The sequence below is a fragment of the Clarias gariepinus genome, chromosome 8 (assembly GCF_024256425.1).
Source record: "Clarias gariepinus isolate MV-2021 ecotype Netherlands chromosome 8, CGAR_prim_01v2, whole genome shotgun sequence".
Classification (NCBI taxonomy): Eukaryota; Metazoa; Chordata; class Actinopteri; order Siluriformes; family Clariidae; genus Clarias; species Clarias gariepinus.
This window is the reverse complement of record NC_071107.1, coordinates 25,329,338-25,351,544: the sequence shown is the minus strand read 5'-3', so window position 1 is coordinate 25,351,544 and position 22,207 is coordinate 25,329,338. Positions and strand designations below refer to the sequence as shown.

Here is a 22,207-nt window from a genome sequence, read left to right as displayed (position 1 = left end):
TTCTGTCATTTTAGATGGTTCTCAAAGCTCTGTCTTGAGGACATGGTTTTGTGCAGTTCATTAAATATTAAACCAAATATTACATTTTAAGCAGATTTTAGAAGAAACCTTACAAAAGGATAAATGTTGCCAGCTCATCCTAAAAGGACCAAGGGTTTGGTGCAATACTACATGAAACATGTAACATTAATAACCACTTTTAGCTAGTGTTTTATTGGGGCCTCTTTTTAAGGCCGTCTCATTCTGAGGTGCTGCAAGCGCTACACATAAATGCATCACAAACCAATCCTACACCTGTGCCATTTGAATTATAATTGCTTATATACTTTGTCCTCTGCTCTGTGTACCATAATCTTACTCCTAATAAATATATTTTACAAGTCTCTTATTGTAAGAATATTTTTCTTTCCGGACTTGTGTTTACTGAAAATTTTTCTGATGTTAATTTTTAGTGAGGACAAATAACTATTTTGAGATGTTAATTTAGGTTAAATGTTGTTCCAGTATATGACAGCCAGTTGTTTCCCTTGACTGAAAAGAGAACTGATAGGGAAAAAATATTTAAGCAAAGCTGCCTACCCAGTGTATTCAGCAGATTTCTAAGCGGACGTTGCAAAACTGCTTAAGGAAAGAAACTGAATCGTTCCCAGAGAATGGTTTGTCACTTTGCCAGAAGGGGACATGCACAATGTTCTCAGTCACTGCATGCACGTTCTACCAATATTTGAAATGATTTAAATGATTATATTATGTAAAATGAATAGACGAACCTGATTGTTCTATGTGAACAGAAAAGCAGATCTTTAAGGCTTTAAATGCATGATATTTAGAATTTGTAAATAATTAAATAGTTTAACTGAAAGATTTGAACAATAAATCTTTTTTGTTACATAATCTAGTAATCTGTAAATAAGAAAAAAAGGTTCTTGACTATAAATTTCTTAAATTATTCAAATAATGTACTTGAGTTATACACATTTCAATAGTGCATGTTTTGTAATGGTATGGGTTTCTGTTTAAATGAATACTTTATTTAAATTCAGTAGTGTAAAATTCAGAAAATAGCAGTAACAGGTATCTGTGGGGCTTATGCTACTGGGGAAACAGAGGAAATGTTGTGCAGATACAAAATTCTACAAATACACTGAACCTTGACAGTTGAAGACTGGAAAAGGACCAGGTGGATTTTGTGTTCACAGTGAAAGACTAAATAAACTCAATAAGGACTGAATCATGGAATACACAGAAGAATTATTCAAAACTTTATCTAGGTGCATGTCAGTCATTTATTTTGTTTATTTCAGGACATACAATTTTATGCTTACAACGCATTGTTCTTAGTTTATAACATGATGGCAATTTCCTCCTCATTACCTGTTGTGCTGATACAGAAAGCAATTAGAAGATAAAAACAAGGCACAAGGTCACATTTATTGTCCATTCACAAAATTGCATTTCCACACAGCGAAATTTAACTGCCAGAGCAAATTACCAGTAGTGAGAAATATTATGATCATGTTCTCCTTAATCTTTATCCCAATGATCCTACATTTTACTTGGGTAGAATATTTTCTAAACAGATAGGCATCCATGAGCATCCATGGGGATGTGTAAAGCCTCTGAAACCCACAAAGGAAGGAACTGAACAACTCTGCTATTACAAAAATAAACTATTAAAATTATTATATTAAATTATAACAAGTCTTAAAGATGAAGTGCATGCAGATATACTAATGAACCACAAAACACAATTGTATTCTTCCTGGTTTCTGGTGGAAATGTTTAAAAAGTGGAAAGTACCATCAAGTTTCAGTTTATATACAAACCAATATCTAAATATCCCAATATTCCCATTCTTTGTAGCTTCCTTTATTTTCGAAGAAACATTTGCACTCATTTGTATTACATGAAAAAAGGCACACACTTTTCAAGAACAGAAATTACACACAAAGCTGTTATTGGATTATTGTTTATAGAAGCGCAGCACTTGCCTTTTGTAAAGATTTATTAATAATTTGCATTAAGTGAACATTTAATTCTTAATGAAATCTTTATCAGTATTGGACTGACCAGACTTCAACATTTACCAGTTCCACATGGTAGAACCACTCTTATCCTTTTTTTTGTTCAGTAGCGGGAGCTGCCTTTCATATGGTCCCAGTTATTGTACAAGGCATACAGTCCCGATAATGCAAAACCAACCACACCTCCTCGAACTGCTCCACGCAGACCACCTGCAAAACACACAAATACACTACAGTATTTGAGGGACTGCATCATGTCCATTTTGATTATTTAAAAAAAAAAGGAGAACTTATCAATCACCAACAAATGTAATCATTGTTACTAGTTTGTATGGTTCAAATACACTCCAATAGATCCTTAAACATTGACCTTGCTGTGACCTTGTCCCTCTTCAGATCAATTCCAATATCAAAATCAAATTCTATAAACTAAGTAGAATTTTGGATGGACACCTAGACAGGGAGATAGAACCCCCAAACCTCACCCCCACCACCACTTACCCCCTCGCTCACTGACTGGCAATAGCACAAAATCTGATAAAGTTCTGAAGTAGCACTTCATGTACTCCACACCCACTACTGGGAAAGTCCTGATAACTGTCGGATGAACCAAGAGCTATGCAAGGCCTCCAAGGCTCTACTTATTTTATGCCTAATTCTGTGCACCCATTATTTCTGGAATGTCTACAGACCTCAAAACTTCTAAAAAACATTAATACTCCATACATTTACACTACTGGTATTATTATTTCAATATAAAAATCTCACCGGTAACTCTCACCTTAAAAAAATATAGCATATTATAAATATCAAAGTTTATTTCTTTTATAATTTATTATTTATTATCTGATTTATTTATTTATTTATTTTAAAGCTTAAGAATTACAGGTCATGAAAACCATAAAGCCAGTATACCAAAATAATTAAATATTTCAGGTAAATTTTTATTCATATAGTATAAATACCATGTGCCTCTTGGTCTAGTATTGGGAAAATTACTTGATAGTTGGAGGATAAGCCACATATGGAGGATAAGCCACTGAAGGGGCTGTATAGAAGCATATTCATGGAATGTTGACTGGAAATGTAAGGGTGGTTGAAAAATGTGCAGAAGCAACAGGAGATGACTACAGCCTTAAGAAAGATGTCAAGCAAAGCTGTTTCAAGAACTTGGAAAAACTCCACAAGTGGAGTGAGGCAGGAGTCAGTGCATCAAGAGCCCAGACGTCTTCAGGAAAGAGGCCATAAGTGTTGTATTCCAACTATCAAGCCACTCCTGAACCAGACACGACATCTGATGTGTCTTAAGGAAAAAAAAACTGGAAAGAATTGGACTGTTGCTCAGTCAACATAGCTGTCTCCCAAAAGACTTTAGAGCACATCATTCATGTTTTCGTCTGCTGAAAAGCTTTATGGACATATTAATTTCCTTCTCTAGCAGGACTTAGTACCTACCCATGGTGCCTAACCACTAAATGACTTGCTGACCATGATATGACTGCTTAATTGGCCAGCCAACACACCTCAGGACATGATCTATGGAGTATTGTCACGAGAAAAAAATCAGAAACACCCAAACTGACAATACAGATGTGATGAAGGCTGCTATTAAAGCAACCTGGACTTCAATAACGCCTCAGCTGATCTTTAGTGCCATGCCACCTTAATGCAGTAATTCGTGCTAAAGGACCAAGTTGAGTGCATCAGTGGATTCTTTTCTTCCCATATTCCAAGGTCACAATGCCAGGATTCATCGAGCACAAATTGTTAAGGTGGTTTTAGGAGCATGCAACATCATTTTTACACATGGATTGGCCACCACGGAGTCCAATTGAGAATTTCTTAGATGTGCTGGAGAAGACTTTACACAGTGGTCCAACTCTCCCATCGTTAATACAAGATCTTGGAAAGAAATTAATGTGACTCTGGACAGAAATAAATATTATGACATTGCATAAGCTTATTGAAACAATGCCACAGTGGTAATAAAGGCAGAAGGCAGACCGATGAAATACAGTGTGTGTATTTGACTTCATGTGTTACGAATCTAGAAGGTATTTAACTTTTTAAAGTACAAAAGAAAATTAACTTTTTCACAATCTAAATGTTTTTTTCATAATAGAGCAATGTTAAAATTAGTTTTGGAAACTTCCTATACGTCCACAACAACCCCCAACTTCTCAGCACTAATCAATCAATAGTTCACTACATTTCCATGGCCCCTTATCTTGGCAGCATGTCTGTTTTCTCAGCTGTCATCTGATGTCAAAAACAAAGAACTGTTCCAAGTATACAGCATTCACAGTAAGAGACAATGACCTTGGTATATTTGTAAAAAAAAATTTTCAGGAAGCTAATAAAAAGGGCTTAACAGCTTAACTACTATATTTTCTACATGATTCTTCCTTTACAAGGGAATACAAAACAATTCACATAGTTTTTAAAGGCATGAGGCAAAATGCAGGCTGAGTGTCACTGAGGTCGATGGGAAACGTGCTGCACTGTTTGTTGCCCTCATGACAGTCTTATCTGATCTGGAACTTTGGCCGCACCTTTCAGCTGACTGGCAAAAATCAGCTGTGCCGTTTCCTCTCTGCATAACAGCATAATTATTTTGTGGTAACTTCTAGGAGGCTCCGACATGAGCTTAGGGTTCACTAAATACAATAAAACCTGAATAATAATAAGTGTATTGTTCTTTAGCTTTCTATTCATAGAAATTCTTTTATTTAATTTAACAAAACACAGACACCCTACATATTCTATGTGGTATGTCTAAAGATGAGTTGCTGCCTTTAGTTAATGTGTTAATATTCTTTTTAGCTTGTAGCTGCCGTGCACAATAAACAATTCACACTTTTCATACGATTTAGGTTTTAGAGACATTCAGTTGTGATTCTCATGGTAGCAAGTATCTTTTATATAAAAATAAGATAATAACAAATCTAATCTGGTGTTCAAATAAAATGTGAAAATGACGCATGTAAAAATGACGCATGTGGACCCATGTAGTCTGGTCCAATAGAATAGCTACTGTAGCTCGAACTGCTGTAAAATTAAATGCTGGTTCTGACAGAAAGGTGCCAGAACACACAGCACATTACAGTTTATTGCAAACGGGGTGCCCATAGGAAAAAGCACCTACAAATGAGCACATAAGCATTACAACTGGACCACAGAGCAAAGGCACAGAGCTCTTACATCATATGGATGGTAATGTTCTGTTGGAAAACCTTCGGTCTTGCCAGATACAGACTAGATGCAGAATGTTCTTTGATGCCTCATTCCAAAAAAAAGATGATTTTAACATGGAGCTAATAACTTTATAAGGACATTTATGAAGATCTTGTATGATTGATCATCACCATTCACAGTAATAATTTTGGCAGTAAGTGGCTTAGAATACATCACATGACTGCTGGATATCTTTACTTTATGGCATATTTACTATTAATATTTTATTCATCTTTGTTTTAAATTGATTGAAATGTGTGTTAAGAAACCCCCAAACATTAGACTGCAACACATATTTTCAAGTGTACAACAGTTCTGCTTGTGTGCAGCTGGACCAGAACCTTAACATCTCCCATCAAACTGTTCCTGACCAGGCTGTTCAGGATCACCTTGCTTTTAGAAAGAAACATTTGAACGTTGACCGTTTCAACACTATTTATTCGACCACATGATTGTCCAATGACCATCTGATGGAAGGGCTCTGTAATAGTGAGCTCTGCAAGAAAGAGAAAATGAGGAAATGTGAAATTTGGAACTGATTGTAGCAATATCTGAGAAAATAACGAGGTCAATTCAGTGCAAGAGATTTCATGACTTTAATAGATCTTATATGAGTGGGTAAGTGTCTTGTCGAACAGGACAATGTAGCTTTTTTTTTTTAAGCACAAACTGACAAATTCAGCCTATAGATTCTTTTAAATATAAATAGAATATATAGGACGTACCTTTAATTAACTGAGGGATCAGCTGTGATTGAGACTGATTGGCAGTATGAGCATTATTTAAACATATCCAAATACTTACAGTATTACAGTAAATGAAAAAACATTTTGTCTGTCAAACAAATGCGCAGGACAGCATGGTTTACTCCAAAAAAGGGCAAGTAGACTATGAAAACTGAACCTTCAAAGGATGATTGGACAGATCAATGTGTGTTAATTCTTTCTGCGGGAAGTTTAGATTTAGTTTGTCTCATACAGTATGTTCCAAAACCGAGCAAAGAGCAAACATATCCGCAGCAGTCCAAGGTGAGGTCATGTAAAATACCTGACCTGAGAGCACATTGTTATGCGCTAAAATTAAAATGTTGAGTAGAAGTGAATTTATGAACAATTGGATTAAATAACCTACTTTAAAAGAAGCTACTAATAAGCTGACTTGACCGGCTTACCAAAATTACTCCAAGAGCAAAAAAATTACTCATCCAGTAGCTTATAAAAGAACCCAGAATAACATCTAAAGAACTTCAGGTCTCACCTGCCTCAGTTAAGGTCAGTGTTTATGATTCAACAATAAGAAAGAGACTGGGCAAAAATGGCATCCATGAAAAAGTTCCAAGGTGAAAGTCACTGTTGACCAAAATGAACAAAAAGGCTCGTCTCACATTAGCCCCAAAACATCTTGATTATACCCAAGACCTTAAGCACTGTGTACTGATGAGACAAAAGTTAAACATTTGGGAATCCCGTTACATCTGGTGTAAAACCACCAACAATCAAACAACATGGTGGCGGTAGTGTGATGTCCAGGACCTGAAAGCCTTGGCATAAAGGATTAAATCATGAATTCTGCGCTCTATCAAAAATTTCTGAAGGAGAATGTCCGACCATCAGTTTGTGACTTTGAGTTCAAGAGCATAAAACACACCAGTAAGTCCACCTCTGCATGGCTCAAAAAAAAAAGAAAAAAAAAAAAAGAAAAAAGCTTTGGGAGTGGCCTTGTCGAACTTCAGACTTAAATCTTAAACAGGCCATTCATGCTCGAAAACCCGCCAGTGTGGCTGAATAAAAACGATTCTGCAAAGAAGATTGGGCCAAAATACTTCCACAACAAACGCCTGATTTTAGTTGTTGCCGCCAAGGTGGCATAACCAGTTATTACTGTAGGTTTAGAGGCGAGTACTTTCACATTTAACTCGCTGGAGAGGAGAAGTTCATTTAGAGTTACCAGCCTCAAAAAATTATCTGCACCTCGGATTAGAACTGTTATGAAGGCTTTACAGAGCATAAGTAGCAGATACATCTCAGTATTAACTGTTTAAAGGTGATTATTGCATATTTGGACGCCTTCAAGATTGTTTTACAAAGTAGAAAGACATAAAAATCAGGAAACACAATGGAATTAGAAGGCGTGTCCAATAATAGTAGAAATATATATATATTAATGGGTTTTACAAATGCACTTGACAATACTGTTCTTGCAACAACTATTCCAGGAACCTCTATGACTTAAAATAACAATAGACTGTTGTTGTTACATAATTACCTAATTCCACATATTTTAAATAGACACATATTTTAAACTTCCTCAAATGTAGTTGGGAAGATTTTTAGCACATGTTTTGGTTAGTGTTTCCCCTTGACGTTTCAAAACATTTTACTAATCTAAAAAAAAAAAAAAAAAAGATTTCTCTCTGTCTTTCTCACTAACGAGCACACACACACACACACACACACACCTAATGCACACACACACCAGTGCATCAGCTTCCTGGAAAAAAAAACCCCTGCCTATTCATGGACTTCACATTGTCCTTGGTCTTGTGACTACAGTACATTATTTAACAACAAAAGCCCCATATATCCTCATGAAATCACCCTAACCTTAATTATATCTTCTTTGGTTCTACTTCTGCTTTTAATCCATGTAAGTGACCAGGCGAAAAAACAACAACAACTGATTGTGTGGCAACTCACTTTTTTTTTTTTTTTTTAAGGAAAAGATTTAAAATTCCAGTTGTGCAGCATAACAGAGTAAATATTAATACCAGGGAAATGCTTATCAATTCCCCATAAACATACACAATTACACAATGTCTCATTGTTGCAGCACCAGATCACAGCTTACATCATTGGTTTGTACCACAATTTTCTCCTGTGCCTTGTTTGAGTCTGTATTTTTCCTGGCAGGAACCTGTTACATCTTATAAATACCCCCTTGTTTGCCTACCTGGGGATTTGTAGAGGACGCCAGTCATTGTGCCAGCAGCCACGGTGTTTAGATCATCCTCTGCTCCTCGGGTTTTTTCGATGATCACACCGAACACACTGTATAATAGAGCTGTGCATGTACACACAAAATTGTTAATTCTGTTATTATTTTTAATAATTCCTGCATACAGTACTACATGTCAAGATTATGATTTTTTTATAGTCTTGTTTATGCACATACATGACCAGTTAAAAGTTTGGATACACCTCCCTAGTCAATGTTTTCTTTTATATTTTTATTGTTTTCAGCATTATATATTAATAGTAAAGACACTGAAATTATAACAGAACAAATATGGAGTTACGCAGTCAATAAAAGGTGTTAAGTAATTTAGAATACGTTTTATATTTTTGATTTCTCAGAGTAGCCCCCTTTTGCTTTGACAGCTTTGCACACTCTTGGCATTCTCTCAGTGAGCCTCATAAGGTCGTCACCTGGAATGTTTTTTGAAGGGGTGCCCATTGATGTTGAGTACTTGTTGGCTGATTTTCCCTCACTTTCTGGTCAAACTCATCCCAAAGCATCTCAATAAGAAATTCATAAGGTGATTGTGAAGGCCAGGTCATCAGCATCACTCTGCTTCCTAGACAAATAGCTCTTACATAACTGGAGGCATGTTTGGGGTCATTGTCCTGTTGAAAAACAAATAATGATCCCACGAACTACTGACCAGATGGGATGGCATGTCACTGAAAAATGCTGTGGTTGCCATGTGCTACCCCAATTAATTGTGCCCCCAATTTTGACTAAGCATTTGATGACTTTGGTGACTGCACTTTGGGCTTGAGGATAACATTCAAAGTTCTTGAAATTTTTTCAAGTATTGTAGTGATGTCTTTTCTCTTTACGTTACTGACTGTTTCTTGCCATGATATGGATTTCTACCATATGGATTCATACTGAGGGGCAGTGGTGGCTCAGAAGGTTAAGGCTCCGAGTTACTGTTCGAAGGTTGGCGGGTTGAGCCCCAGCATAACCCTGTCTGCTCCAGACACGCCGTAAAAATGCCTGACCCTGCGCCGTGGCCCCTGCCTACTAATAAAACTGGGATATGTGAAAAATAATGTATTTCACTCTACAGTAATATATATATATGTGGCAAATAAAGGCTGAACAATACAGTAGCTGTAATAGCACAAAGTGTGTTATTACACCCCTCCTCTGCACAAGACAACTGATGGTCTAAAGCACATTATGTAGGCCAGAAATGTCACAAATGAACTCTTGACAAGGCTCATCTGTGATCTGAAAACCATTCCAGGTGACTACCTTGTGAGTGTGATGAGACAATGCCATGAGTGAGCCGGCTAAATGTTTGGAACAAACAAATATATATTCTGGGTTTATTACATAATTCCATAAATGTTCCATTATAATTTGGATGTTTTCAGTATTAATGCACATTTTTGAAAATTATAGAACAACATTGAAGAAGATGTGTCCAGACTTTTGACTGGTACTGTATGTGCTTAATGCTTAAGATTTCTGTTGTACTGCAATACACAATGTCTAAGTAGAGAAGGGATTTACCAGCCAAAGAGAAAGAGGAATGGTTATTAGATAAATTAGTCATTAATCATAAGAGCAACCATATGAACACAAACAAAAGGAAAGACAGCAATTACATAACTATGTCAACATGGGGAAGGAGAATCGAAAAATGGCATAAAATCCTACACATCCCTTATAAAACCGCGAGATAAATCATCTGATCTTTCTCCGTCTTTAATGTAATTTACTAACCAAAACATGCCGTTAAATAACTGAACTAGGTGTGATTAAGTGGATGCATGCTGAGATGATCAGACTGATACCAAAAAAGAATGAATGAATGAATGAATGAACAAATATCTTAAAACGCAGTGCAAACGCAGTCCATTCATATAGACAATAACTAACGCACTCACCTAGTGAGCCCAGAGTGTTTGCCCAAGTAGCTCCCTGACGGGTCACCAGGTTTAGTATTCTAGGACACACATAGGATAAACAATATTAAGATTCAAATTAAATCACAGTTGGAATATATGTAAATGTAGGGATAAGGTTAGTGTTATTGTTTTACACAATATCACGTCATACTAATATGACAGAATGATTTATTCTGGGATTTATTCTGGTTAAACATGTAGCAACATTTAAATTCATGCAGGACCTATTCAGACCTTTAAAGTGTATATTTTATCCACAATCTCAATATTCTCTGGGATTAGATTGTGCGTGTGAGGCAACACAGCCAGACTTTGGTTGACCTCGTGCACGCACATGACCACAGGCAGTCAGATTTACACACAGGCACTTCCACTCGATTGCTCTGCTCTGTGAGCAGACAAACACTGTTCGTACACACAGCTGTATTTGAGTTTTCGTTCAAACGTACGATCGAATGCCAGACAGGTTGCGCTTGACCTCATTGCATCAACGTAGTCCACTTGGTCAAAAACTTTTCTGCTGTATACTTTTCTTACAGGAATCATACTTATCACTATGGCTAAAAAAACTGACCTATCATTTTTTTCTCTTAAATTCAATGTTGCCATGCGAATATATTTTATTATTTTACATAGACTTATGCATTTATGTTTTTATGAATGCATTTGAAAAATATAGCAAATATTCAGCAATCATACAGAGGAAAAATAATTGTTTAAGACAACCATTGTGGCATAAAATAAAAAAAAATAAATAAATAAACTTAATGAAGATGTGGACATCTCAAATTTTCTGGATTAGTATATCATTTTAAATTTAAATTCAAAGCGTTGATTTGACTGACAATATTTATGATGGCAGTGAAAGGTTTTAAAAGAGACAGAGCTTGTTAGTGTGTTTAACAACACTTGCATAAATCACTAAATCGTTTAAAACGAATGGAAAAGGATGTTTCGACTCTAACATGCCATCTAGTTAATGTCATTTTAATTATCCTGGATTTACCCAAGATACACAGTGAGCATACCCTTGTGCAGACATCCTCAGAACTTTGTACTGAACCTGCATTTGCAGTTTGATTTAAATCCGTATGACCAATCATGAATTACACTACAGCAATGCAAGTAAACTAGTTCCACCTTTTCAGAGATAATTGATGTGTGGAGTTATATTGTTTATGAGTGTCAACATATTTTTGGTATGTATTAGAATTCAGTTTGACACCAATATTGTAATGAAAAGCCCATGACTAGTTTGCAAAAGTAGAATTTAAATATTTTGATTGATAATTTGAATTTTAATTGGTGTGGCCTTTCACCTTTTACTAAGAGCAACAGAACAAGAAAAAAAACTTTTATTCTATGCCTTGTTATACTATTGCTTGTTTTTACGTGCAATTATAAAAGCATCCACTAGTGCCGAATTTAATTTAATATACAGTACCCAAATATATAATTCAAGTTTGATGAGTCACCCTGGCAAATACCTTCTGAAAGCTTATTGGCCGATAGTGGATATGTGTTTTAATTAAATAGAACATCCTTAAAAATTCATTCAGACGCATGCTATTAAATGTCGGCTTGACTGGACTTAAAAAGGGTTATCTGACCCCTACGTATAACTAAACACCAAACTTTCCATATGACTGCTGAATCTCGTTCTCTATTCAGTGTCTGGCCCTTTTATACTTAATGTTAATGATGGGGTTAATGTAAACAGTGTAAACATTTTTGCTTTGAATTGATATTTGTTGTAAATATACCTCTTTTTACAATTTGGTGTTACAAATGCAAAAGCGTTTAAAGACGTCTGGTAAGATAGTGAACAATGACAGCAAATACAACTTAGCATCCCTACATATAAAATATCATAATGACATTATGGGTTTTTACCAAGATGTGTTAGAAACTTTGGTTTTAGCATAGCCCCAGTGCCCACGTGGTCTTTATCTAGGCAAGTGTGTGAACAATCCACTTGAGTTACCATAGCATCTGCATGCACAAGCAAAACTATTTCCCAGTCTCCTCTGCTTCTTGTCAGGCCATAGTACTCCTGCACAGGGTGGATTATTTCCCTACATACACACAACACTTCCTAGTAGACAACTATGTTATTGTAAGTAATATTCCTCTGGCTTTTAGTCATTTGCCAACATGTACTTTACTGACATAAAATGTTGATTTGTTACAACAGTTTGTAAATCTCAAACTTCACAATTGTAAGAAAACTTTGATTATCATGAACAAAGTGAATTATTTAGACTATCATCATTTCCCTCTTGAATGCGTTGATAGAAGGAACTAGTCAACTAACTAATTTGTTTAAACTGATTGTTTTTAGCTTGATTATGGCTTATATACACGGGTTACAACTTTTCTAGGATTTGTAACATGTTATCACGGGGACATGCAGCATAAATTCATTTAAGCATTAAGGGCCTGAAACTCCCTCCCTCACTTACTCATCATCTATTCCGTTTTATTTTGTATACAAAATAAAACGCAGGGGGCCTGGAGCATATCCCAGGAGGATTTGGGCATGAGACAGGAAACACCCTGGACGCACTGCCAATACATGACAGGGCACACACATGCTCATTCACACACACTACAGGCAATTTGGGAATGGTAATTATCCTAATCTCCATGTCTAAGGTCCGTGGGAGGAAACTGGTGCACCTGGAAAAAAAGCAACCAAGCACGGGGAGAACATGCAAACTCCATGCACACAGACCCGGGGTGGGAATCGAACCCGGACCCTGGAGGTGCAAGACGACAAGTGAAAAAAATAAAGTTACATAATTAAATACCCAAGACACTTTAAAGAAGCTTAAGAATAAAAGCCCCAGGTCATAAATACTTAATTCCTTAGAAATAGGGTGTGGCGCCAAAATATCAAACCCACGGTAAATACTGACCTCTAGTGGCTGGACTTAATAAAGACATCCATTATTGAGTAAATGAAAAGACGTTTTATGCAAACAGAAATTTGGAAGGAAAAAAATTTGACTAAGTGCAGTGTATTAATAGACCAGACTTGATGACTAAAGTGATGGCAATGCTTAGTCTATTTAAAAAGCACTGTTGTCTCCTGAAGTGTTCAGATGGTTGCATGGGTTATAAACTCTGCTAAATGATTAAATATTAAAAAGGTGTAAACGTATAATATAATGTATGATTCACATTCATCAGAATGTGAATTACTTAAACAATTTATTTTACAGAAGTACATAGTGAAATAGCACTCACTGTACGTTACGAGGTTTAGACCAGGCCATGTTCCTCGTTTCAGACAGCCCCATTCGTAATCCGGTGATGGCTCCAAACAGTGCACCTGCGTCCCAAACAGCTCAAATCTTATCACAATTTCAGTACCAGTAAGAGTACAAAGAGAGGAGGATAAATTAGCCAGTGGTAGAATAATAAGTTGTCATAAATGCTGTCCGTCATATAGCTGAAAATTACTACTCTAATGTATTTGTGGTATGGAGATTCTTCAATCTAATTCTGGATCATCTCATTTTACTTAAACCTTTTACATTTTACTGCTTTTTTTACTCATATTTATATGTCTAGAAAATATTTTTACTGTTGTAAAAATGTAAGGTGTTTTGTAATTGCCATTCGCTAGTAACTGAGGAATTTGAAATTTTATAGCAAAGTAATACTATTAAATTACAACTTTTGTTTTACTTTTTATGACATTTGCCACTCTATATTTTTTCTATTTATTCTCTCTTTCACATGTGTAAAAACTTTTTTTAGCTTTCTAATGCAATACCATTTAGGACTTGCCTCTTGGGGTATGTAAACACTCACCCCAGGTACAAATATACTGAAGACTTAAAAAGTAAAAGAAAAATGTTAAGCCTACTGTACCTGATAAACAGGATGAGCCAATGGTGAAGAAAGCCAACTCCAAGCGTCCTCTTGTCTTGTTGGCACCAGTGGGCAAAATAAACTCATCTGCATCCTGGAAAGCATACATATTTAAAATAACTTAAGAAAGAGTGTCTAGCTTCCCAGAAGGCGTACTGGTACAATGGGTGTTATAGTTTCTGTGTCTTTAAAAATGCAGGGGTCTTAATAACTCACCTGAATTAGATACTTGGGGTCAACATTGAGATAAGGTGAGAGAGGGCTCATTCCAGACACTGTGAAAAAAACACCATAGATTATTCCTCAATGAGCCTTGCCTTGCTTATAAAAGCCTTCAATAAGCAATCACACCTGTCACACCTGACAGGTAAGAGTGTTCATGGTAAATCTAGAGCAAATCTCAGGAAGCCTAGGAATGATGTGGTTATAGATCATAAATAAAATGCTAATCCACTACAGAATAGTGGTGTAGGCTATTCAGCACGAATTCTAAATGTCAGGACATTTTTTCTCTTACAAAACTGCAGTATGTTTTCTGTTTGTTCTGCCTTTGCTCTAACCACCACAACCTGTAACTTACATTTTCTAGTTGAAACTGAGCGAGGAACCAGGTGCAAGTGTGTAATATTAGTAGGTAATTGTGCAAAACTTATACAAGCCACATGCCAAAATATTATGTTTGGTTTACTCAAAATGCTTATTTTTTAATAAATCAAAATAATGTATTATTCATAATAAGCTTAATTTGCCCATATGCATGTGTTTCTGTCCATTTGCAAGAGAGAGAGAGAGAGAGAGAGAGAGAGCAAGAATAGTGCGTTATAACCTCGCTTTTCATTACAGTCTGCCAAATGACTAAATGTAAATGTAAATGTACAGTGATCTTGGGATACGGTCTGAATCCACTATATAAGAAATATATTCTTAATATTGTTTTTTTATTAAAAGGCAGAATCGTTAGCACTGTCACCTTGCACCTCCAGAGTCCGTGTTCGATTCCCGCCTTGAGGTGTTTGCATCTGTTCCCTGGGCTTGGTGGGTTACGTCCCACAGTCCAGAGACATGCAGATTGGCATTTTCAAATTGCCTGCAGTGTATGTGTGTGTGTGGGTGTGTGTGTGTGTGCCCCCTGTCCAGGGTGTTCCCTGCCTCATGCCCTAATCTCCTGGGAAAAGACTACAGCCCCCCAGCGACCCTGTATACAGAATAAAGTAGTATAGATGATAAAGTGAATGAAAGAATAAACAAACAGTTGAAGTCTTAATAAGTTTTTGTAATTTAAATTTAGGTATTTGGCAGATGCTTCTATCCAGTGCTTTGAAGTTTCCGTCATTGGAAAATAGATACTTCACTGGGTAACTAGGTTACTAACTAATTTGTGTGTGCTAATTTAATTCGATTAAATTAATCTTTTTAATGGAATTCTGTCATCTGTTGCAATAATGTTATTGAAACTGTGTGAAACTTTTGTAAAACACTTGACTGTAGATCACTGTAAATATGAATAAATATAAATATGATCTAATGTGCTTGTGAATCACAATATCTGCAGACCTGATTTACTTACGAGGCACACCGGCGAGCTCGGAATTTGAATAAGTCGGACCTGTAGATCTGAATAAACTGCCAAAAGCTCCACCCCCTCCAGCTCCCGTGGCTCCTAAGCTCGGGTTAGATCCTGCAGAGTCTTTATCCATCTCTTCTATGTTATTGATCCCTTATAATCAGACCTGGAAGAGCAAACTGCGTTAACATCACACCTGACAGGTAAGAGTGACCAGCAAGCAGGAACGCATGACGTCATCGACTTCCTCACCTCGCGCTGTGACTAAACAATCTAAAACTTTTTAAAATATATATGTATAGGAACAAATAGCATGATGTTGTTCCCCAATATATATAAAATGGCTTTCATGAGCAAGATCCAGGAGCGCAGTGCACGGAATCACCGTCACAGCCGACACACTGCCCACGTTTGCCGTAAAGCATTCGTTAAAAAATATTGTTCCAAAATCAAGCATGCAGTACAAGCAGGTTAATCAAATTATCAGTGCACATTAAGTAGTTAAACACACACTGACTGGATTAACACGCAGAATAACCAACGCGTGCATTACAATATGATTGTTTTAAGAGGAGTTTCATGCGACGTTCACGGCAGTCTTTACGACAGCAAAGCAGGTTTCTGGCCAGATCCCTAGACAAGCCGCAGACGCATTTACGCAGGCGCTTATATTGAACTGGAGTCGACGCGGATTTTATTGAGATCAGCGATGTAATGCAAAAAAACGGGTAAATTGACAGTCATGACGCCATCGTTTATGATCTGGCAGAGGTGCGGCAGGAGCGAGCAGTCAGATCATTGCGAGGACCAAAAGACGGCTGTTTTCAGGCCAGATGCTCGGTAATGACTTTCAATTCTAGTTCTTTCAGTCGTTCCCCGAGACATATTGCAGAACAGACTGTGTGATCTGCGGTACACAGTGTGATCGGCGGGGAGACATGATGTCCTCGCCGCGTTTACGTGGAACACGGCCGCCTGGTTTCCAGTTTCTGTTGTGAATTTCCATCTGCATTTACTGTAGCGCTCTCTCTCACACACACACACACACACACACACATATATAAACACACACGGGTGTCTAGCGTACTGAAAGTCGTCCTGGTGTAAGGCGGTGCTGTGTGTGTGTCTCGGTAAGTACTGAACGGGAGTGTGTATGTGTGTGTATAAACTGCGTCTCGGAGACAGAGAGGGAACACACACACACAAACCCTGCTGTAGTGTGTAATGTTTAGTGCAGGTTGTTGTGGAGAGGCTCGGGGACGGGGTGTGTATGTATATATGTGTGTGTGTGTGTGTGTGTCCTCCCCATGCGCACAGAGATGAGCCCAGGTCCTCACTAATGCGCTTAAATACTACACATAAGCATCACAAGCAGGCCTGTGATGGAAATATGTCGACACACACACACACACACACACACACACTCGTGTTTGCAGTGTGTAGTTTTACGGCGGGCCGACTGAACCCAGGCCAGATTGATGTTCTCAGAGAGAGGTTTGTTTCCCCTGACATGATTGTGTAAGATTCCCACCGCATCATATACACGACTCTACTTTCTCCGAGTGTGTCGCCGAACAGCCCTTTTAATCCGCGCTACCCATGATGCACCGCGCGCCGTGTCTTTCCCCTCTCTGTTGTATTTCCTGTATGGCTCTGCGACGCTTTGTTTGCGTGTCTGCTCCGACAAACGCGGGCTTTAAACTTCACCTCGCTTTACCTCCGGAGCTGCGGAACGATGGTGAGGACGATGAAACGCGTCGTGTCCGTGTTGCTGTGCAGGTCTCGTCTCTGCGCTCGGTGTGTGTGTGTGTGTGTGTGTGTGTAACGCCGCGCTCGGGGTAAATGGTGGCGCCGAGGCCCCGCGCAATGAGGAAATAAAACCTTCTCTCAGTCGCTTTCGATTTCCACTTCAGCTCGGTGTGACTTTCGTCCCGCGCGCTCAACCTTTCTCTTTACACCTTGATTAAACCCTTAATGCTTGATTTAAACCCTCAACACTCCCAGTGCCGAGTGTATCAGTACCGTGAAGTCGCACTGACTGCAGTTCCAGCCTTTTGTCTGCCTACATCCTGTATTCAAACTTGCAGCTTTTCCTCTTTTTTTTTTTTTTAACTCCTAGTGTAATGTATCTCTCGGATGTATTTTATGAATTTGAGCTGATTATTTTATTCTTGCTCTGATTTATAAAAGCGTCTTCACTTATCTCCTTCTTTTCTGCCAGGAGTCACTGAGCTGTGAAGTCAGACTGTGATATCCAGAGAACTTCGTTGCCCATAATTTGAAAGTGTTTGACAAGACTGGACCGTTAAACACCGGACCCGATGGAGGACACAGGAGTCGAGTTAACGTCGTCTGACCCGGACGCTCTCGGAGCAGACTTTATCACGGTGGAACTCGATACCCAGCCCATCGAGTACGTGGTCAAGTGGGCCGAGGTCGGCTCCAAATTTACTCTGTCCTGCGTGAAAAGAGAATCGGACGAGAGCTTTCCGTCTGACCAGCTGGTTAAAACTGAGTCTGACGAACGGTTCTTTGTGCCGTATGAGGCAGTGTATGCCGAGTGCGAGGACACGGAAACCGGCCTGATCGCCTCACAGGAGGAGGAAGTAAGGAGCGTCTCCGATGTAGATGAGCACACAGTGCTTGTGAGCACCCAGCTTGGGGAGGAGGAAGAGGAGGAGGAGGACGATGGCTCGGACAGTGACTGGGATAAAGGGGGCTCCCATTCGAGGGGTAGGCCGTACAACTGCCACATTTGTGGCAAAAGCTACAGCCATTCATCCAGCCTGGCTCGCCACCTGCACCTACACTCTACAGGTGACCATCTGGCCAATTCCACCTCACCGCTTTCTAAAGCGAGCGGCAAATCGGAGGACGGGAAAAAGCTCCTTCAGTGCAACTTGTGTGGCGTACGATGCAACGGCAAACGGCTCCTGGCAATCCACAAGAAGTGCCACAAAATCAAGAGACTGCACACGTGCAATGCATGCGGCAAGTCGTTCAACCACAGCTCGAGCCTTTCGCGCCACAGGCTGATCCATAAAAAAGGCCTTGATAAACTAAAGCCACTCTACACGACACCTACGCCGGTGCCCATCGTAACCCATCAGAACCGCCCGTCTGGCTGTGGATCAAAGAAAAAGAAGTCACAGCAAGCAGAAAGCAAATTTGCTGTGGGTGAGAAGCAGTACCAGTGTACTCAGTGTGACATGGTGTTCAGCACATCCACCAATCTGTCCAAGCACCAGGTGTCCCATGTGCGGCAGCTGCTCAACTCTTACACACAGGGCAGAGACACACTGGACAAGTCCTCAGACCTGAAGATCCGCTTGAAGCTCTGCTCACGTGACAAACCCAATTACTACACACTGTGTAAGAAGAATAAGCGCCGCAAAGGGGGTAAGAAAAGGCTGCCATTGGCAGATGATGACGACGACGACGATCAGCCATATACGGGCTGTGGCGTCGCCCTCGCCAAGTTTGAGCAAACGCACGTAAGTGACAGGTGCTACACCTGCAATGTGTGCAAGAAAACCTTTGTACGCTTGTCCAACCTAAAGCAGCACCAGCAGACGCATGCCTCTGGCAAGCTCTACGAGTGCCAGCACTGTGGGAAGACCTTCGTCCATTCATCCAGCTTCTCTCGCCACAAGAAGGTCCATTCTGGGTTAAAGCAGGCGCCTAAACAATGTAAGCGTGAGATGATCGACGAGAGTGCACCTCTGGAGTCCGAGTCTGAGTGAGAGACCCTCAAGTTCCAGGACTGTCCAAGCACAGCTTAAGGAAAAGTCCTTATTTTTGTGTCCTCCCTTTCTCTTTATTTTTTCCCCAACTTTTTCTTATTTTGGTAAAGGACAAATAATTTGGCATTGCTCTCATTGTGAAGTGGGTGTGATGTCACTGGCTGTGTGTTGTCAGCAATAGGCGTCAATATAATAATAATAATAATAATAATAATAATTTTTCCTTTGAGATTTTTTTTTTTTGGTGGGGTGATGTTAAAGGATGTTCAGGCCATATTTGGCAGTGTAAAGCATAAAACATTTGTACATTTTTGTTGACATTCCCTTTTTGGTCACGGTTAGGGACAGTTAATTTAATGGCAGGGTAATAGTTTTGCCAGTTTTGTAGTGTTATTTATGTCTACCTTTTTATTTGTAGTCATTCATAACAACAACCAAAAAAAAGTTGACATGGGATTGCAGTTGTTAAATATCGTGGATGCTTGCACTAAACACACCTGAAAACAAAATGAAGTACTTAATCGAAAAGACTGCAGGGTTAAAAATTGTAAAGAATCATTGGACCCGGTGGTTGCTGTTAGTGGGTTATAGTAATGTGTGTGACTAGCAGCTCCCCAAAAGACACTGAGAAGTTGTTAAAGGATAGGTTTGTCATGAGTTTTGTCTAGGGAAGTAAATTCAACAGTTTTGCCCCTTCTTTTCTGACCAGAGCTCCTGTCACCTCTCCTCACCTTAGACCTACAAATATAATCATCTAACCTCCTCATATTTTTACATTTCTTTTGTCAACTGGTTTTTATTAAAACACATTTATACATACATACATACATACACTCAGTGACTTGTATTTGTTGGTTCAAATTTAAATGTTGACTTGATAATTGGAGAATTGGTTGTGTGTTCTGACCTGCCAAGTAGACTAGTCTTCTTGAAAGTTTTTTTTTTTTCCCCTCCATGTTTCACAAATCAGATTTGAAGTCCGATTATGCTCTGCACAGTGCTCGGTTCTTTAGTACTGTTCTTCCTTCGTCTGATTGATTAAAGTGCGAACATTCTGAAAGGTTACTTGTCTATTTGTCAAACATTGAAATCTGCGGGGGTTACACAGAAACTGCAAATTGTGGTGCAGCCATCAAGAGGAATGCATTTTGAAAATGATGACTTCATATAAAGTAGCGCGTGTGTGTGTGCATGTTGAATATATTGAGAGAATATACTCACCAAAATATATATAATATAATATACATTTTAAATATGTCCATATGTGTAAAAATGAAAAAAAAAATGCCATGAAGAAAGTTATAATGTGTGAATGATTTGTGAATAATAATTTTGAATAATTTATGAAATAACCAGGGGATTACATATTTCACCATGCATTGCACTATACATAAACAAAAACAAACCAAGCACTACATACCTTTAAACCTGGAATTGGGCAAAAAGTGGGCCATGCCAGAGTGAAAGTTTAGACGATTAATGCTCCACCCAGTACTCTTCATTCCTGTTTGAAATATATTTGATTTTTAAGACAGCATAGTTAGCGTTCATTTCACCAAGTTATGGTCACAATGTTCTATGATGTGGTCAGTGACTGAGCGCCACCAAAGCTTGTAGGAAGCGACATGCCACACACTTGATCGGTTCTCTCTTGTCCGTGCACCTCAGCAACGTTTCCTCTGTAATAATCTTCAACGTTCACATCAACTTGACCTTAATATTGTGTAAACTGTGTGCAAGCTGTTTTAAAATGCCGTTGCTTGGGGTTGACCTATGAATCGTTCCGAGGTCTTGAGTTGCACAAATTATGCACAGCTCTGATCTTGGATTGAGTCTGGCCTTTAAAAACACAGGAAAAACATAAAATATGCTTGGTACTCTGATTTGTCTTTGTTTGTTTGTTTTGAAATAGTTCTTCTGTTCACCTTGAAGGCAAGGATCAAACTCAGTTGGTAAAACCCTTCATTTAATCTTATTAGTCTCCTCATGCATCCAGCGTTCTTCTGCAGTAAACAGGTCTCTCCTTGTTTCCTGCACGTTTCCCCCTCGTTAGGGGTCATGTCCATATCATTACCTTCTGTTTTTAACCGCTGTCGTCGCTTCATTTTTTGATGCAGCGGACCTACATCTAATATAAGAGGTGTATGTTTTTTTTTTTGTGTTGTGTTTGCCATTAGAAGACAATTTATGAATTTTCTGTCTTGCAATTTTGTAATAAACCTATTGGTTCAAGCAGTGTGTCTACATTCATAGTTCTCATGTTTTGGCAAACTAAACCTCATTTGCGCTTGGTGGTTTGGTGGAAAGTGCATGTGAGCTAACTAAAGTTACTAGCCATTAGGCAGTCTTTGAAAGTATAAAGTTAAATGTGATATTTACGCTATTTATTCATTCATTCATTAATTCATTCATTCAGATTTACATTTTTATATGAATGACATAAACTAAGACGTTGGCCCAATACCAGGAATTAATCATTTCAAAATGCTGTACTGTGTCATTTTGAAATATAGCAAATTATAAGGAAAGATTAGATTAATATTTATTCAGTGTCCGATTGTTTACATTTTATTCAAAGACAGACCTTTTTTATTTGTTGTTAACTAGAAATAGCGGGCTTTTTTTTCAACAGTGGTAGTGCGTACATTAATGTGGGAGTATTAAAAATAATTTTAAATCTAGTCCTACATAAAGAATTTTTGCTATATTGACTACAGACCAGATTTTAGGCCTGGAGAAGTTTTGAAGGTTTCAGTTCCAGTGTTCTACCACAAGGTGGAGACAAATTTGAGATTAACTGAATGGTACAAAAAAAAATCCTAGCTGAAAATAAGTGTTATATTC

The 22,207-nt window shown here is 38.3% G+C and overlaps 2 protein-coding genes across 6 annotated transcripts; one reads left to right on the top strand and one right to left on the bottom strand.

Annotated features, from left to right (window-relative positions):
* Nucleotides 1-1,268: 1,268 nt before the first annotated feature.
* Nucleotides 1,269-17,820, bottom strand: timm23b (translocase of inner mitochondrial membrane 23 homolog b (yeast)). Of its 4 annotated transcripts, none has more exons than XM_053502126.1 (8): nucleotides 17,328-17,820; nucleotides 15,624-15,786; nucleotides 14,273-14,331; nucleotides 14,057-14,150; nucleotides 13,427-13,511; nucleotides 10,157-10,215; nucleotides 8,208-8,318; nucleotides 1,269-2,234 (listed from the first exon to the last, which is right to left on the bottom strand). In XM_053502126.1, the coding sequence occupies exons 2-8, from the start codon at nucleotides 15,751-15,753 to the stop codon at nucleotides 2,128-2,130; spliced, it is 645 nt and encodes a 214-aa protein (XP_053358101.1). In that variant the 5' UTR covers nucleotides 15,754-15,786; nucleotides 17,328-17,820; the 3' UTR covers nucleotides 1,269-2,127. The 4 variants fall into 4 exon arrangements, with proteins under 4 accessions (XP_053358101.1, XP_053358100.1, XP_053358099.1 ...); XM_053502125.1 differs by having other exon boundaries at nucleotides 17,338-17,820; XM_053502124.1 differs by lacking the exon at nucleotides 17,328-17,820 and adding an exon at nucleotides 15,873-16,121.
* Nucleotides 16,371-20,428, top strand: LOC128528927 (zinc finger protein 93). 2 transcript variants are annotated; one of them, XM_053502123.1, is made up of 2 exons: nucleotides 16,371-16,460; nucleotides 17,842-20,428. In XM_053502123.1, exon 2 carries the CDS (start codon nucleotides 17,942-17,944, stop codon nucleotides 19,361-19,363), a length of 1,422 nt encoding a protein of 473 aa, XP_053358098.1. In that variant the 5' UTR covers nucleotides 16,371-16,460; nucleotides 17,842-17,941; the 3' UTR covers nucleotides 19,364-20,428. The 2 variants fall into 2 exon arrangements, with proteins under 2 accessions (XP_053358098.1, XP_053358097.1); XM_053502122.1 differs by lacking the exon at nucleotides 16,371-16,460 and adding an exon at nucleotides 17,216-17,358.
* Nucleotides 20,429-22,207: the final 1,779 nt, after the last annotated feature.